The 19,444-nt window shown below is 39.2% G+C and overlaps 1 protein-coding gene across 1 annotated transcript; it reads right to left on the bottom strand.

The window, feature by feature from the left end:
• Window positions 1-8,995: 8,995 nt before the first annotated feature.
• Window positions 8,996-18,846, bottom strand: LOC139475473 (uncharacterized). Its single transcript, XM_071258676.1, has 7 exons — window positions 18,798-18,846; window positions 18,293-18,334; window positions 17,220-17,567; window positions 15,564-15,701; window positions 14,814-14,987; window positions 14,301-14,370; window positions 8,996-12,536 (listed from the first exon to the last, which is right to left on the bottom strand). The coding sequence occupies exons 1-7, from the start codon at window positions 18,844-18,846 to the stop codon at window positions 11,975-11,977; spliced, it is 1,383 nt and encodes a 460-aa protein (XP_071114777.1). The 3' UTR covers window positions 8,996-11,974.
• Window positions 18,847-19,444: the final 598 nt, after the last annotated feature.

Genomic DNA, 19,444 nt, shown 5'->3' with positions numbered 1-19,444 from the left:
TATATAGAAGGTGTATAATCACTATCACAGATGAGGTGTTATACACGGTGAATAATGTAATCAACACCACATTAGACACCACAATTCATGTAGATGTCTAATCAGCACTGTGTAATTGATGGCATCATATACACGTAGCTATCTGTCAGGGTTGTGATATATATTTATGTATACACACATGATGTTGTGTGAATTGTTTTATTTCCTAAAGAACATTCCTAGCATTGGAACATATATGCGTGTATATAGGCGAAATAATACCAGTTGACTTAACAGATCATGCTTGGACAGGTTTCTGAGGATCTGATTTAAAAACGGAATGTGTGCTTTGGTTTACATCACCAAAATACTGACGTTGAGAGAGAGAGAGAGAGAGAGAGAGAGAGAGAGAGAGAGAGAGAGAGAGAGAGAAGAAGGGGGGGGAGGGGGCGGTGTTGGACATGACATAAATCAGAATCGATTATTTTCAGACCTTTGCAAATGAGATTAAAGTCTGCTATCAATCTCTCGTCCAGACTTGATTATTTACAGGTGGTTGCAATATAACTGGATGATTTACTGAGTGTGTTTTTTACAAATCAAATATCGCATATGACATTATTCCTTCATCAAATTGGACAAGATATGGCTTCTGTGAAATTAATCAACCGTGTGTTGCAGCACTGACATGTCACATGCTAATGGCATTAGTCACTCAAATGAGACAGGCTTAACCTGTGTGTCACATACAGCGACCTATACCGAGCCAAACCCATCTTTTCACGTCAGTTAATCAATCATGTACCGATAAGTATACCCATCACAGGCTGTTAGAGGTGCATCTGATGCCAGCTGCTGAGGGCGAAAATGAATAAATGGCATCGGACGCACTTCTTTGAAAGTTAGTTCGTATTGATGTAATACCGATCTATTTTATAGTCGAGCTTGCTAAGTTCTACATGATGAACAAGACTGTCTGCTAATTTTATTTTAGAGTATTCAGGAGGGATGCTCACATAAAATTTGAAACAGAAGTAGGTAATTGCTCGATGGAAATGCCGGATGAATCGCCTTTTATAGTATTGACATTAGCGGCGTCTATGACATCTCCGAGGATTCAGGGGTTAGGGGGACAATGACAAACTGTGTTTCAGTTGAAGTATTAATCAAGAACACCTGTACACCATTCTTTTCTGAACAGAAAGCTTTTGTTATGTCACTATACGCTACAACGGCTGCCATTTTCATTATTTTCTTATTCCTTCTTCATGTTGTTCGTTTGTTTGTTGTTTAACGCCGCACTCAGTAGTATTCCATATATGTGGCGGCGGTCTGTAAATAATCGAGCCTGGACCAGACAATCCAGGCGAAACAAGTATAACAGAAGAAACATAAGTGTATTGTTGAACATACAATTGGTAATAGTTTTGTGGATTTTTTAGCTCTGGACAAAAACGTCCATAAATGGACGTCAAGATTTCAGAACAAGTTACACTCATTAACTCTCTGCATCGTTATTGTTGATGGGGGATATGTATCAGGGCTGAGAAAGCAGATATCCATGCAAAAACAGGGATACACACATGCATTCATTTTTTGTTGTGTTTGTTTGTTTAACGCCGCACACAGCAATAATCCAGATTTATAACGCTGGACTGTAAAGAAGGGACCTTGGACTAGACAATCCAGTGATTCACCTTATGAGCATTGATCTACGCAATGGGGATACGATGACATGCATCAACCCAGTCAACGAGCCAGACCGCCACCGATCCCGTTCGTCGCCTCTTGCGATAAGCATAGTCGCTTCTGAGGGCAACCATGCGTTGCTGAAGACCAACTCTAACCCGGATCTTCACGGGTTACTTCTTGATGAAAAGTGGCGGGATCAGCTTTGACTGTGAAGCCAACTGGCTATTTGTATATAAACATGATGATAATATTTAAGCTTTCTCAATTCATTGATGAATACATATTATTAGTGATATTGTATATTATAGATTAAAAACAAGGTTAGAGCCTATATTTTGAACATCTCTGCTAATTTGACGTAATAATATATTGAAAGATAACGTATATGCTTACTAATGCAATAAATAATATATTATTTTATCTGGCCCTGAGACTTTATTCTTTGGTGGTTGTCGTTTTTTTGTGTGTGTGTTTTTTGTGGTACTTTTAGGACTGAAATACATTTTTGTACCTTTTAACTTTGCAGGTTTTGACGATTTGGCACCTGCAATATATATATTTTTAACTGACTGAGTTCTCGAGCCCTCGTTCTTCGTCGCCGTTACTTTTTAGAATGGACATAAACTCGGGCGTTGTCCTCTACTGACTGCATGTGTCGCCATATGGTATCTGAATAAGTGATCATTAATGGGACAAGTTTAGAAAGTCGAAAGCACAAGTTGGTATTTATATTTTGAAAGGTCATAAGACAAATATCTATTATGTAATATACCAAACACAGATTATGAAAAAAATGTTTTAAAATACGTTAGATGATGAAAGATTTTTTTTTGAGTACTTATTACAGCCTATAGTTAGTTACATCGGTTAATTTACCATGTCGTAGTGACAAAATAAGGTGTTTTGGTGCTGTAATCCTTCACAAAAGTGTCTGTATGATCTGTATAACACTAAAATCCTAACAATGATTGCACTGTAAACTTATCTGAGTTTGAGATTTGTCACTGCAAGACATACAAGTTACACATTATTGCATCCTGATGTTTCACTGGGTTTTTTTTAAATGAACTTGTGCATGTGTTAGTGACGTCAGACAACGATGGGGCAGGATGAGCTCACCTTTTGGCCAACACCTAGCAGAATCACATTGTCAATATAATTATGATTCATAAACACATACTGATGATATACATAAAGATGGAATCGTAAAAAGGATTCTGCTTTTAACAGCGACTTCATATTATTATGGAAGGGGTTCTGTCGTTTTCCTTTCCATCTGTTGAACGTAATGATGTCATAACTGTAGCATGAAGAATCCGTGTGTTTACTAACCGCGATAGGGGCGCACGGGTGGCGCCGCGATTCTCTGTGCAGAGCTGCGTCCCTTGGGCACGCCAGAAACCTATGATTTTGGGTTCGAATCTCGGTTCTTCCCGATTATGTTTCTAGGTTTGTCAGCACCATATCCGTGCTCGTGGGTTTCACCGAAGTGGTAAACGTCTGAGACCTGCATCACTTCGGGCTTTCCTCCCACATGAAGCTGACACGCCGCGAAATTACTGGAATACTGTTAAAAGCGGCGTTAAACCCAACTCACTCACTCACTCACTAACCGTGATATATATGCAGTTTCTCTATTATTTGATACATATCCCGTGTCAGTAGATAGCATCATACCATAAATCACTGACAGCACTGTGGATTCACAAACACATTGTCTCGAATTTGTTGGACCAGGTCAGGTCACATCTGTCGCATTGCCTCTGGAGTACATGAAGGGATGAGGTGATCGATTGTCAGATTGGAGTGCTAAGTCCGTATTAACACTTAGTCCTTATTTGTAATTCATGAATAAAAAAATAATACCATAGTTGTGTAAACAAAAAAAAGGCATTTAAACGTGTCTCATGCTCCAGTGTCAACAAATCATGTTGTGGGGAGTATTTATTCAGCATGATGTAAATGTAGTAGGGTTGGAGTTCGCTTTGGACGTATCTTCGTTCAGTTTATTGTTTTTTTCAGCGGCTTTGAAAATAGTGAGTGAGTGAGTTAAAATTTAATGTCACATCGGCACTATTTATCATATTGTAAGTTATTATATTTTTATAAATAAAAAACGTGTCATCGATGAACAGTAAAATAACTAGAAAATCACAGATTAATCGTTAAAACTAGCATACAATCATAAACAATTATCACTAAATGTTTTGAAAATAGCTTGTTCTGTATATGGATTGAGTACTTGATTGAGTAATTGGTTGGTTGGTTGGTTGATTTTAAATTGCTGATGACATTAAAGAATTAAGCTCACACACCGTGATGTGACTCAAATAGTGTTCAAGGCGGCGTTTAGGATGTTAGGTGATATCATACAAGGCTATAACTAAAAACGTGAAAGGGCAGCTTCAAATGTGAAATTAAGTGACAGATGGTGTACATGTACATGTATTGCTTACGAAACAATGAAGGGGCGGTCGGGTAGCCTAGTGGTTAAAGCGTTCGCTCGTCACGCCGAAGACCCGGGTTCGATTCCCGACATGGGTACAATGTGTAAAGCCCATTTCGGGTGTCCCCGTCCTGATATTGCTGGAATATTGCTAAAAACGGCGTAAAACCATACTCACTCACCGTGAATGAAACTTTCTTTGCAACATTCGTTACTTTATGACTGTGCGTTGTAACCTGATGGCATATCGCTGCACGTTAGAGGAAAATGCCTAGAAGCGTACGTTTATATATTTACTCACACACTAACGCATATAAGTTATGATGTTTTCTTACATATGAACGTTTGTTCCTTGAGTGGTTATGATATATTACAAACCCGTGTAGGTTCACCTATGTATAAGTCCCCAGCATCTTATGCTTGTCGTGAGAATGAATCAGGTTGTCAGGCTGGGTGTCATCGTATCCCAATTGCTTTGATCGATGCTCATGATGTAGTCACTGCATTGTCCGGTCTTTAAACACACATTCCATTATTTACAAAACGTCATATATCTGGAATATTGTTGAATGCGGCGTTAAACTAACAATCCCACAACTGATCTACTTGAGCAAGTTAAATTCTATCAGTTAAACTGTAATGAGGAAAAACTGTTAACGGGTAATAGATTTCATGGTCTGACTGTGGTAAAATGGGATTTTGGCGTCGATAGTTTTCAACTGGTAATGTATAACTTCACCTAAAGCAGTCCTCAATCTGTAGCCATATCTGAAACAGATGTGACAGTTTTTTCAGACATTTTTTCATTATACATGATACATGCTGTTACCCCTGCATCGTATTTAGCTGCGGATTCAGAACCGTGTAAAGTGAAGTTACAGACTGTTAACAAGATTTTTTCACTCACTCGCCTCGGATTTCCCTGCAGATTCTGAACGCTTAAGGTGAGGTTTAAAGATTGTGAGCAGGACATATCCCACCCCGGCGCGGGCTATGTCAACAATTGAAACTTTATACAACATCAAGCTTGACATATCATCCTATGTAAATTATAAACGTATTACCACTGTGAGAGAAATCGGAGAATTATCAATCAAGATTCGTTGCGTTTTTTTCCGCTACATTGTCTAAAGACCATATTGTTTTATAATCCACAAACAAATAGTCATATCACAATGTAATGCATCTATGACGATTATGTACTTAATTGACAATATAATTATGCATGTTGACATTTCACATATGTTAATGTCGGATGGACCGAGATTACGAAGCCAATGGCAAATCACAATCATCGTCACATTGTACAAAGGGTTACATATTAAATTTATCATAATTATTTTGCACCCCGTGGAGATTCCTGTTAGGATAGGGGGCACGGAAGGCCCAGTCGTCTAAGGCGCCGCGATTCGCTGTGCAGAGTTGCGTCCCTTGTGCACGCCTGAAACCTATGATTGTGGGTTCGAATCCCAGTTCGCCCCGATAATGTTTCTAGGTTTGTCACCACCGTACTCTTGCTCGTGGGTTTCACCGAAGTGGTAAACGTCCAAGAACTGCTTCACTTCGGGCTTTCCTTCCACATTAAGCTGACACGCCGTGATATAACTGGAATACTGATAAAAGCGGCGTTAAACGCAACTCACTCACTCACTCCTGTTAGGATAGGTCCCCACCAACTTGTGCTTTTTGTAAGATGTGACAAAATGGATCGGGGGTTCTGACTTGGTTGAGTACTTGTGCAATGGAGGACACCTTTGACCAATGCGCCATCACAACACCATCCCATCCGACAACAGGTGGTATCAGTGTGTTGCCTGTTTACGTAGACAGGCTTGGCATCTATCCTCGCTTAATCATACCTTGACGTCAGTTCACTAATCAGGTACCAGATGGATGGATCATTTATTGCGCTGCGTTATGAAGTAATACTGTATTTGTTCAAGAATACCATATATTTGCGTAGTCGCATGTGGCATAAAAAACGGACTAAAACGAATATTTTCATCTCAAAACATCAAATAGTAATATATTAAACAATTGAATAGACAATAACAAAAAGAATGGACGTGAAAAGAAGCAAACATAATTATTGCTCAAATCTATTACATTGATTTTCGATATAAATCAGACACGCAAACATACACACATACATAGATACATACACACCAAGAAACGTTATATACATGCATTTTACATGGAACTTACGAGCTAAATATGATGTCATGAATGGAATTGCCCTTAATATTATTAGACCCGTGAAGATCCGGGGTAGAATAGGTCTTCAGCAACCCATGCTTGCCGTAAAAGGCGACTATGCTTGTCGTAAAAGGCGACTAACGGGATCGGGTGGTCAGGCTCGTTGACTTGGTTGATACACATCAGCGATTCCAATTGCGTGGATTGATGTTCATGATGTAAATCACTGGATTGTCTGGTCCAGACTCGATTATTTACAGACCGCCGTCATATAGCTGGAATATTGCTGAGTACGGCGTAAAACAACAAACCAAACCAAACCAAACCTTAATATTCCACGTGCGATGGGTCAAAATACTTGCATCACCTATTTTCAATGATATTCAAAAATCGGTTTCAGTGTTTTTGGTTACGTAAGAAAAATATGATGAAGTTACGAATAAAACGAATGTCATAATGTGAAAATTGCCAAAGCAGGCAACCATCGATGATGGCTTTAAATGTTCAGTACGTTCAAAGTAATTTAGTCTGTGTTTCCAAATAAGGGAAAATCCAAGCATCATGTCATAGGTCCTCATTTTCGCATAATTGTTTTGACCGACGGCCGTTGGTTAACCAGTGAAATTCAAAGCTTCTTAATAGCCGTATAATATGTATGTATGTTTTGACAATATTGTTAACACTCTGTGTCCATAATCGTTCCATGACATTTATTTCGTATTAACGCTTGTGCGAGGATATCGCCTTCATTTCAACTTATTCAAATCTAGGATGCCTCCGTGGTCTAGTGGAAGAGCGTCCGCCCGGAGAGCGGAAGGTCCGAGGTTCGATCCCCTGCCGCGTCATACCAAAAGACGTTAAAAGATGGTACTTGTTGTTGGGTACCCTGTCTGGCGCTCGGGGGCTGAGGCATTGAGGGCTAAAACAAGGACTGGTCGGCTCGGAGTCAGTATACTGTGTCTGAGTGGGGTATTCATGTTAAAACTGCGGCATGGTATCTCAGTGGGCTAGCACTATAAATCGGCACCAGTCCGGACTAGTACAAGCAGCCACACACACACGCTATATAAGTGCAATAATCTTGGACGCGACGTTAAACCCAAATCTACAATATCATTTGTAAACATAGCTATTGCTGCGTGTTTTTTAGCTTAATACGTTTGAGAATAGAAATCACACAAGTTTGTATAGCAGGCAGGCATAACGTATAATTGATACGTACTGGCATTTTTTTGTCTGTCACACAGACCCTGAAACAAATATATCCAATAAAGCCCATGCAAGTCTATAATATTTGGTTAAGATTACGGCAGCAGCATCTGAAAATGAAAACGTTTCTTGGCTCCTATTGATTATGTTTTATTACTGTAGTTTGGCAACTGTTTCTTTCTGTAAAATATGTTCATTTCAGAGACGCGATGTGAGTCTATCGCATTATTTCAAAGTTTCCTTTGTGTTTTACTAAATGTGCCGTCACGATATGGCTGAAATATTGCCGATGTGACGTAAAGCTTTAACTCACTCACTCACTAAATGTGCAAACTGTGAATTATTCAGGATTCATTTCCATGTCCAATGTTGTTCGTTGTGTACTCTTTGCGTTCTTGCACGTGAGATAAGAGTACGAATGCATTTAAAGTTATGACGTTTAAATAAGTATGCAGAGAATCGAACCGATTTGTCTTACTAACGTACAACCCTTATTTCAGAAATAAGGCTTAGGATATCAATTTATCGTATCTCACCGTCGGAATTTTCCGATCACGACAAAAACAACATGTAACCATTGTCTGATATGTTTTAACCAATCCAAACGAAACCACAGGGCACGTGACAGGCACGTCGGACTCGAACACCTTAAAAAGAGCTTCGCGTGGTTATTCCAGTAGTGCGGGCTTTATGGTCTTGAGGTCGAGTCGAACCTCGCCCATTCTGTGACGAGCCTTTCAATTACAGTTGGTTTTGTCGTTAGAGATTGATTGAAGTTTAATCAAATTTATGTCAGTTTCAAACCGTGTGTTGCGTTAATGTCTTTATGGTTGTACGACGATACATTAATGCCCATATGGGTAATTAGAAGACAGGGCCCTTGGACCCATCGCTCCAGGACCTTGAGAAAGTAGCATCTAGTTGCAGATTGATGTCTTTGACTTTCCATGGCGACACAGAACGACACCGGCATAAGCAGCTGCTGAAGGGTCCCTTGGTAACCCCGAAGCCAACACTCATTAATTCTGTGGACGAAATTGTGAAGGACACATGGTACATATGTCCTTATCTTTGGGCTTTCGAATCGACCGACCGGCACACACAAAAATATAATTAGATTCACTTTTTATTTCTATTGATTTATTTTTTATTTTCATTTTTCCGGGCTCTCTATCATTAAGAAAAATATTAAGCTAAAAATCAGAATATGGGTAACTGTTGACCCTTTTAAATAATGTTTGTTCAAATGCATTTTATAATTAAAGTATATCTGTCCTTTTCAGATACATTTTAAGTATGGGAATAACACGCATCCTGCACTTCAAAATAATGACATGTTTTCCTCACTAAAGCGACCGACCAAAACATGTGTATCCGAAATATATAAAAAGAATTATTCTGGTAACCGTTTATTTTATTTCGGCATACTCAAGCTAACTGGTTGTCACAAATGACATCATAACATGTGTCCTAATGTATGTGATCGAACACAAAGTGTGATGGGACAAGCATATTCATATTTATTTCATAGTTACTTCAATATGCATGTTACAGATATACAATTGACACAGGTAAACAATGTCGATATGGCAAATTACAAATGGGAATATAATTAATAACATTAAAACGTTATCTCCAGACTCAACTTTGTCCATATTGAACATCTCCAGTTCATGTGAATGGGTGTATTTTGTGTAATTTCAGGATTTGGAATCACACAATTATTCGTCTAAAACCACATTCATCTAGGCCGCAATACTACGAGGGGCGTTCCAAAAGTTTTGCAACTTCAATATAAGATCAAATCGCAGAATATCTTTTGCACTTTTATTTTTCAATATAATCTCCATTCACCTCACTAGTCACTAAGGGATAAGTCTGTGCTATACAGTTAAATCACGAGGACATAAAGGCTGCCACAGAGGCGTGGTTAGAGGGCCATGGCCAATCTGCGGGTTTCTATAAAAGTGGTATTAAAAGCTTGAAGGACAAAAGGAATAAGTGTATTGAGGTGAGATAAGATTATATTGAAAAATAAAAGTGCAAAACATATTCGTCGACTTGGTCTTATATTGACGTTGCAAAACTTACTGAACGCCTCTCGTAACAGCCAAACAAATTAGTCTATTTCAGTAATGAGGTAGGATACATACTATTTTTCCTGAGACATACATGTATGTAGTAAGCACATAGTTTGTAATAATAATACAGGTCTCTTTATACAAGCCATTACATATTTTAGTACATTGTGCAAAATATATTATGGCTTCAACATCTGTACTAACATTACCTTTCATGTACGTTTCTACTTTTATGCTTTAAGGCACCAATTCATATAAATGCAGCATTATCTCTATGCCTTAGGTAAATAAATACATTGTGGCATTATTAGATATTATTACATTCACATCAGCTTCGTTTCTTTGCCGTAGGTAAATATACTAAACACTTCGTGGCTTTATGGTATATTATTAACATTCAATCAAGATTGTTTCTTTGCCGTAGGTAAATATACTAAACACTTCGTGGCTTTATGGTATATTATTAACATTCAATCAACATTGTTTCATTGCTGTAGGTAATTATACCAAACACTTTGTGGCATTGTCGTAGGAGTGACATAGTTCTTTTGTATAGACAGCCACGGATAGGTCGCTCCATTAGATTTGACTCTGTAATCACCAACAGTAATGAAACTTTCGATGTATGAGAACTCACTCTCATTTAGCATAAATGTTGTCCAAATAATTATTGGAATATGAATATATATGCATTTAAATGTATAATACGTATATAGAAATGTTCGTGTTTATTTTATTAAGGCAAGGTATATAGAAACTAAGACAACTGTAAAGTCTACGATGTAATGTGACGCTGCAGATAGAAAATATTCAAACCTGGGTCTAAAACTTGTGTGCATTTTTTTGTGGTGTTACTGTTACTGTCCTTTTCCTGCTTTATTGATTTCTTTTACTTGGACCGTTCTTCACGTAGAATGTTTATGCGTTTTTTACCACCCAGCATAAGTAGTACATGCTTCATCTTCAATTCGATCAACAGATGAACTTGATTACATGATGCATCTGGACGATCTCATAGTTACATTAGATGTGCACTCTTCTATGGCTTTACTGATATGTGTCTCAGGCTAACACAACTCGGTATCACATACCAAAGGCTACGTTTGTCTACATGGCAACACGAATTCATGTAACACATTGTTCAGTGTGTTTCAGATACATTTCAACTAGCACAAACTCTTCGGTACTAAATGCTAAGTTCCGTTCACATAACTATTTTAAATGCAAATGCATACTTCTGTAAGCCTCTCAGGTAATCGCTATATCGAATTCTGGAGTCTATAACTGTAAATGCACGCAAAGAGGTCGATGGTTATTTTACATCAATACATGGACAAATCTGGGCCAACTTGCACAAAGCAACCAAAGCTCTGCGATCATTTTTATTTTATCTCCCGTACTTTAACATAGGCTTACAAAAGTCGTAACGCTAAGGTCGCTTTGTGAAAGTGGGCTCTGGTGTATAAAGGTCAACAGACAATAACATATATCATTTGATACCATTGCGTGCATTCGAAGAGTAAGTAATGGTTTGCTATAAGAAGCGGTCGTACAATCCTGTAACACAACCACACCTGAATCTTATGTTAAAACGCAGACTTGCCCACACATTGTTGTATCTCATCTCCTTTGTCACCTTGGAATACTACTTAGTATTTGGGTGATGGTATAAGTGATAAGGTGCCTGTCATATACAGTACGAAGAAATAACAAAATGGTTCCCAATATGATTATTGCCCTTAATAGCATGAACATTTTCCAGAATTGCGTATGCTCATAAGGCCCCTGAAGATCAGGGAGGAGAATAGGTCTTCAGCAACTCATGAAGGCGACTTTCGGGATCGGGTTGTTAGTTTCTCTGACTTGGTTAATGCATGTCATCGTTTCCCAGCTGCGTATATCGATGCTCATGATACCGATGCAATTATTGTCTGTTCCAGGCCAGATTATTTACGGACCGCCGTCATAAAACTGGAATATTACTGAGTGCGTCGTAAACCACAAACCAACTAAAGCATATGCTCATAAACTCGCAGACATCCTTAATTATAAGGCTATGTTCTTCGCTGTATCTGCGTTAGTGGGGGTCCAAAAGAAAGAAAAACAAACTGAACCAAAGGCGAATCTAAGGGCAGTGTAAGGCCACTTATTTGCGAACATCATTCCGATGACATACAGTGAAGATTTCCTTAGTTAACCAGGAATCCGCTCACTCTTTTAGGATCGGGGTGAAATTTATATTATAATAGGAGAATAGGGAAATACATTAGCCTATGGGCCTTGAGCGATAATTAGGGACCTCAGAGGTTGAAACACAAAATGATAACGGCATATGCAAGCACTAAATACATAACCTTGTCACATTCCTATATCACAGTGAACCAAGGTAACCGCTGTGACTACGACTTCGTGAATCAGCGAGGATGCTTCTTGGCTCAGCCTTATACCATCTCTCCCTCTTCAAGAAAGCCTCATCTGTCGTAACAAATTTGCCAGATTGCCTTTTAATGCTGTTTACTCTGGAGTTTGGCTGTGAGCTGTATCCACTGCCTGTTATGGCAACCCTGGTGATGTACCTCCGCTTGGCCTCAATGGTCGCTCCACTATTGACCCTTTCCGCATTCCTCTTCCCTTCCTTGAACACATCCAGTTGATGCTGGCGAAACACCTTCGATGTCTCCTTGAAGAGGTGTCCATCTGCCGTTATGGCGTGTGCGGGGATGTGACTGTCATTAGCTGCAAACATGTTTGGTCGTGTACCTGGAGGGCTTGATTTGACTCTTCTCAATTTCTCTTTTTTGGAATAGAGATTGGCGGGATGGACGGTCGTGTTGTCTTGATTAAAGCTTGGGACGACTTCAGTCATGGGTTTTATGTCGGGTATCTCATGTGGTGTATACTTTTCAACTGGCCTTTCATTTCGGCAACATAACCTGTACCAAAGAGGAAGAGTGTGTAAATTCTGTGTATCCACCAGATGGGAAGTATTTCAATTTTATTCCGACCTGTCAGATTACTGTTCTTGGAAAGTCCAAAATAAAACAGGTTGTATATATTATCACTTCCGTTGAAGGCACGGTACACGAGTGACAGGTCACGGATAATAAACGAGGGTCTTCCAAAGGATTTAGGTGATCTTTAGTATTCAATAGAGTGGAGTAACTCAATGTGGAAAGGATAAGTTTATAATGTTTAGAAAAGGGGGTAAGATTAGGAATATATACAAGTGGTTTTATGACAATTAAGCAATCAAGGTGGTTGGTATGTTTTCATATTTCAGAATGTTTGTAAGTATAAATGGTATATTTACTTTTGTTGAAAAAGTTGGCGGATCAGGGTAGGAAAAATATAATGTTGTCTAGATCGCAAAGTTTAATCATTTTTTCTTCGTGTTGAAACCATGTTATTATTATTTGACAGATATGTTGGCAGTGTAAAGTGTTATGCTTCTCAGTTACGGAATTTGCCCAAGGCTTATAATATTGAAAACGTTTCTCTCGATTATTGTAAGAATATACTTAGAATAAAGATGTGTACATGTAATGATATGGTTTATTTGGCGATATCCTTTGAAATATATCAGAATGTTTAATATGGTTAAATACTGGTGTAAATATTTTGATACTGATAATTGTATATAAAAAGGTTGTTACGATTATGTTTAATCTGAAACCTGAATATGAATATATTAGGAATAGGGGAAATAGGCTCATATTAGCCAGTATTGGATACAATTATATTTGGTTGAAGCAAGAATTGCATAAAATGTAAAACAGAGATGTAACTTTTGAAAACGTGCAAGTATATTAAGATGTGAACTAATTCATTTAGTTTCTTTTTTCTCCATTGGAAAATTAAAAGATGTAAGCTGTATTGTTAAAGGTAAGTATTGAATTGAATTGGGTGCATCCCCGATTATGGCAGCATTTCAGTTATATTCCGACATGTCAGCTCTGCTTTGTTTGGAAGACCAAAATCATACAGGCCGTAGATGTTATTGCGCGAAAGGCACGCTACACGAATGACAGATCACTGATCATAACCGTGGAGATTCTGGAATTCGAACAAACGACAAGCGGGTCCTGGTAATGTTAACGGGTGCAACTCTGAACAAGAAGGTCCTACATGGTCGGTGTTACCCGTTCTAACCTCAAAGAGGTGGAACTTCTTTAAACAACATTAAAACTTTCAATGATGATACCAGTAACAATCGCTCACAACTTGATCACACACAGCAGTGTTTTATAACAAAAAAAAGCATGACGAATTTGCAATGACTTTGTATCCCTCTTTTGTTTGTCATCTTGGTACTTTTGTTAAATAACTTCATTCTGGTTTAACGAATACCTAAGGATCGTCGCGTATGTAGTATCGGGTAAGTTCACCATATCAAATAATCTTCAATACCACATCCTCAATCATACAGCATATCTCCAATATTATTACCCAGGATTCTCTACTATAACCTCGTTTTTTGACAGTCGTTTGGCTCGACGCTAATAACTCCCCAATCAAATTACTGCCCTTCGCGAGAGCAGTTGCCTGCTCAGTTAGACATCGGAGTGATGGAGGTGGTGACGCCACTTCATACACAAAGCTATGGTTTGTTATCGAGGATGTCAATACGAGTGATGGAGAATAAAGTTCGTTATATTCGGAGCTGACTGCAGCGGTCCAATGTGAGACGTATCACCTACCTGTAGATGATGACAGAGATGAGGATGAGCAACAGCACCGCGCCAACAGACACTCCGATGATGATGCCCTCTGAAGAACAGAAGTGCTTGTGGAACAGTCTGGAAGAGGTACTAGTTCATCCAACAATACATCATTCGCGTACCAGTAAATGGCTACTTTATTGCTTCTGTGTACATTTATATCAATTTGAATTTGCAAGGATACATGTTTTGTATTTTAATTGTCATTTCATTTAAGTTATTTGCAGATATGTCCAAGTTTAACGTGGAGATTAACCTGACACTGACACAATATATTTGAAAAATTATTTTACAAACGACGGATCAATTCCTTGCAAATCCTATATTCATTTCCACTGTCATGACACCTTCGTTTCGCCATGTGGTAATGTTAAAAACATGTCTTCAGAATATTCATTTCCGGGAAGTTATTCCTTTTCAATTATATGCATTTTTATAAGCCATTCGATTCCATATCAGTTTTGTGTATATGAAGACATGTTGACAACTTACTTTCATTATCCATCTCTGTGGATGTCTGTTGGGCTACGACTGGAGGGACTGTCGAGGGTGAAGATGTAGTGAAGAGCCTAAGGTTCGCTGTGGGCGACGGTGTGGTGATGAAGGGAGTGGCCGCTGTTTCTTCCGTTCTCGCCGGACCTTCAGTCTGGATGGTGGTGCCTGTCACTAAATATCAACGACAGGAGCTGTACATTATGAAATATCCCTCTCGAGACCAGAGTCACATACTTGTTATTGGCAAACCGTTTGTCTCGTACTGTGGGTATATATCTATATATTACTATAAAAGTTAAGGAAGACCAGATTCATTCATTACTATAGTTATTGTGTCATAGTAATATGAAAGAATCGGGTATTCTTTAACTTCTTTTGAACAGTGTATTCAGTTTTGATGGTCTATAAGACGTCGAATTATTGAAGTTTTATCTTTTCGTTGTTTCTTCAGTGCACATAAGCACTGAACTAATTATTATATCTATAACGTACATATTCATATATGAAAAAATGACAGAGCATTTGTGAAACATTGAATTGGGTGATTCGCTAAACAGACATGTATTTTCCTGAAGTGAATACCATGCCGCGTAAGTAGCTATAAACCTGGGGACACTATTGCATAGTACGAGTACATGTACAATGTCATATTGTAATGCTAATCTGAACCTTATAAATATCAGCTTAGAGACACACTCGTGCAAATACCACCACACTGTGTGCACGACACTATCGTAACAGTCCTACCGGTAGTGTTAATGGACGGTTCTTGTGTCACAATCCTCGATGGTACCCGCGTTGTTGGTGTAGTTGGTGTAGTTGGTGTCGTTGTTGGACGTGTCACATCCTTCCCAGTTCCGTCATTCCGACACGCCACCGTCAACACTGAAACACGAACACTCTCTTAATCACCACTGAACGAAACGCGTTGCACCCAAACACACAAACATCTGTATGAATATAATATAATAATCGCAGTATCGCCTATAAAGAAAGGCCTATTACAGAACACGCATGACAAGATCCGACCACAGGGTGCACAAATAGCATCAGTCTCCATCCCAACGTTTTGAATATAAACATCCCTGAAATGAAATATTGAAATACCAGTGTGTATAAGCCCGCTGTTTTTTAAAGCTAATACTCCCTGTGCTCTAGTCCTGCGTGTTCCTACGGCGTGTGTCTGATTGTGATATCTAATACTCTATTGGTGTATCCTCGGGTGCAGCTGAGGCATCTTTAAGTAAAGCTTGCCTTGGCTGGATGGGTGTGGGTATGCCGGTAAAGTCCTTCAGTGGTACAGCACTATCTCTGTGTACAATATCCACAAGAATGTGGCCACGGGGCCTATACCACCTCTGGCTGGGACTTCAATGGTGGCTGCACGGGCGTTGATTGTATCAGCTGACTCACGACTCTAATTGTATTATTTGTACACCTTTGGAAATAGGTTGAAGTCAGGTAGAACGACAAGCGCTGTCATATTGTTCACATAACAACAAGCGATATGTCATTTTCTACTTGTTCAGTTAGACATCGACTTCCCCTTAATGTGACATTCGGAAGAATGTCTGTACAATGTGAAAACCTGCACCGCTGCGGATGTTTGTAATCTATGGGCCCGTGACATTAGAATTGAATCTATAGCAGAGGGCCCCGTGTAAGAAGCGGTCCGATGCACTCTACTGTTGACAACTAAGTTAGGTTGGGTGGTGGGGCTCGGTTGATTGTTTCCTGGGACCCGACTGAGTGGGCTGTTGTTCATAATATCAACCGCTGGTTCGTCGCTGTATGGCTGCGATGTTAAATTGTACCTCACTCTTGTCAAGACTGCGACTGTGTGGGCTGTTGTTCATAATATCAACCGCTGGTTTGTCACTGTATGGCTGCGACGTTAAATTGTACCTCACTCCAGGACGCGTCTGTTACGGACGGCTGTGATATTTCTGACTCTGGCGTTTAACAACATTCACTCACTCATGCATCTTTTTAGACAAAAAAACAACAACAGACCATGTCCAGCGTCTCAAACTAAAACCATTACATATATACATTGTGAGAACTGTTTGAAATCCAATGACGTTACATTGGCTACACAACGAAAACAGGGAAAATATGTTTGTAATCTCTATGTCCCCGTTTCAAATAGTATTTAGCACTATTTTATCTAACATAACTTCTAAAGAGATTTATCTTCCAGAAGATTCCCGAATGGTAAATCGTATATTATCCATTCATGATCCGATATTCGTATAAATGTATATGTGTGTGCAAATAATATGAGATATCTTAGCATTCTGTCACTTTCCCCATTTTATACAAAGGCACTCTTCGTATACTGTCACTTATTTTATCTCGTACATCCGCAGAGGTTGCATATTCTATTTACTTAAAACCACTTACGACTGCTTCCACGAACAAGCAGACAATGACCCGGGTCAGTAGCTGGCGCCGTCGACGATGTCTTCACGACGTCTACAGACCACGATGTCGCTTTATCCATGACAGCCGCAAGCGTCCCCTGTCTGTTACACCAAGCGTAGGCCGAGCCACGGGGTAGTCCGTCGACGACGAGGATGTACGCCTGGCAGATGGATGGTATGACGTCGGCTGAGGGGTTGATGGTGACGCTGTTTTTGTCTTGTGTGGTAGACAAAGTACAGCTGCAGTGACTAAAGCCACCGGACATGCCGGCACTCTGGATGTAGAAGACGTAGTCTGTGAATGGGTCGGTACCGCACAGGTCCACGACTGAAGTGTGAGTGAGATTGTCAATGAGTTAGTGAGTGTTAACACCCTGTGAGAAAATCCCCATTGTTTATAAACGACAGCCACTAATATCCTGACCTTCAGAATGTGGGACAACGAATTTTTGACGTGATGAGCGTACGTTATTTAACCACTAAACCACAGCCTACCACCGTGTCAAAACAGATGCTTGAAGTTATGTTCTACAAACATGGAATAAATGGCCTTTTTCTTAGGGATATTTGTTAAATCGTCAGTTATTATATTAATAATGGCAACGTGATTTAGCTCAAGCTGATGATAGAACAATTGAGTTCACGAGACCTGTCATATATATCCACGTCACTACCTCGTTATTAAAGGTGGATAATTATATGTGTCCTTAGGTGCATCACGATCATCAATTTTGTTCCTTCCTGTGTGTACCTCGATCTACTCACCCGACACGTAGTGGGAGGACATTCTGATACTAATGTCGTTTTTACCTGTGTACCACATCCTATTACAGTCAACTATGGTTATAACGAACTCAAAGGGACCACTAATTTTAGTTCGTTATAACCGTGGTTCGTTATAAGCATTATATACAGCATATATACATCAAATGGCCGGGACTTAAAAATAAGTTCGTTATATCGGTCTGTTCGTTATAAGCGTATTCGTTATAACCGTAGTTTACTGTAAATGAAACTAATACTAGTTTTCCATGTATTCCATATTAGTCTTACCCGGAATTCGATCTTGAGGGCACTCGGCATAGACCCGGTGCACTGGAAATAAATACAAATATCATATACAGCACATAATTCTTACCAATCAGAATGTTATTATATCGTATTCGCACTAATGATCTTATTTTTCCTCGGTCGTCAGACTGTATGTGACCGCCGTCATATAGCTGGAATATTGCTGCGTGCAGCGTTAAACAACAAATAAACAAACAACAACAAAACTGTATGTGAACAATAGGTATTAATTATACTATTTATTTACACATCACACCACTGTGAATGCATGTAGATCTATATACATATGTACATACATAACATATCAATCATATTTATAAACGAAGGTGGTATTTAATCGCATTTATTTAATAATTCATATTTATATATAACATGTTCCTCGGGGTTTTAAAAATGCGTGATCAGGATTATATTACTTATGTTACTTATATACATCTCATGCCACACGGATACCTGAATCTCTTCAACTCAATGTACTTGTACCTACCCGTGTTTACAAGAAACACAGCCAATGCTATGACACAACCTATATCCATGCCTGTTAGTATCTCTTAATCCATTCTGAGTCTCCCTGTGTCTCCCCTATGCCAACATCTGCTGGTGACATCCCCTTCAAGCCCGCTCATTCCTTTTATATTACTTATGAACATATTCACATCATGTTGTGCACTTGAGCGTTGCGAAATGCTTTCTCCACCATTATGTCCGCCACAAAAAGTACTAGTTGTGATTTCACCTACTACAAGGAATGTGATTCTCCAGTCGTCATATATAGTACGCATTGTGTGGAACGACATTTAGCAATTGGTCGGTCCATTTATAGCATAACGTCGCCAGATGGCCCCGCTCTAATACACAGGTCAATTGTGATAGGTAAATAATTTCTTCAATACAACACTTCTCGTTTCCCACACACAATCTCCCGCCTAGCGCATCCAGAGGACTCGCAGGGAAAGCACATGTCTCTGCTATTGTGTGTTCAGTGATAAATTAGGCTACTTGTAGGGGACGTGAGAGGTACATGTAGGTATTCACTGTCGGGACGTTGACAGTCGCATAGATGCACAGCAACGACTCGACTCTCTTGTTGATGTTCAAATATACATCCAAGCTTAATATTTGCTGACCTCCAAT

The sequence above is a fragment of the Haliotis cracherodii genome, unplaced genomic scaffold (assembly GCF_022045235.1).
Source record: "Haliotis cracherodii isolate W230 unplaced genomic scaffold, xgHalCrac1.p SCAF_3, whole genome shotgun sequence".
In the NCBI taxonomy this organism is placed as follows: Eukaryota; Metazoa; Mollusca; class Gastropoda; order Lepetellida; family Haliotidae; genus Haliotis; species Haliotis cracherodii.
This window is presented reverse-complemented; position numbering and strand designations above follow the sequence as displayed.

Coding starts and splice junctions, on each gene's coding strand:
- LOC139475473 (XM_071258676.1), bottom strand. CDS start 18,846: ATGGATATAGGTTGTGTCATAGCATTGGCTGTGTTTCTTGTAAACACG. Junction 18,335..18,797: donor TGTGTTTCTTGTAAACACGG/GTAGGTACAAGT, acceptor ATTTATTTCCAG/TGCACCGGGTCTATGCCGAG. Junction 14,371..14,813: donor CACAGAGATGGATAATGAAA/GTAAGTTGTCAA, acceptor TCTGTTCTTCAG/AGGGCATCATCATCGGAGTG.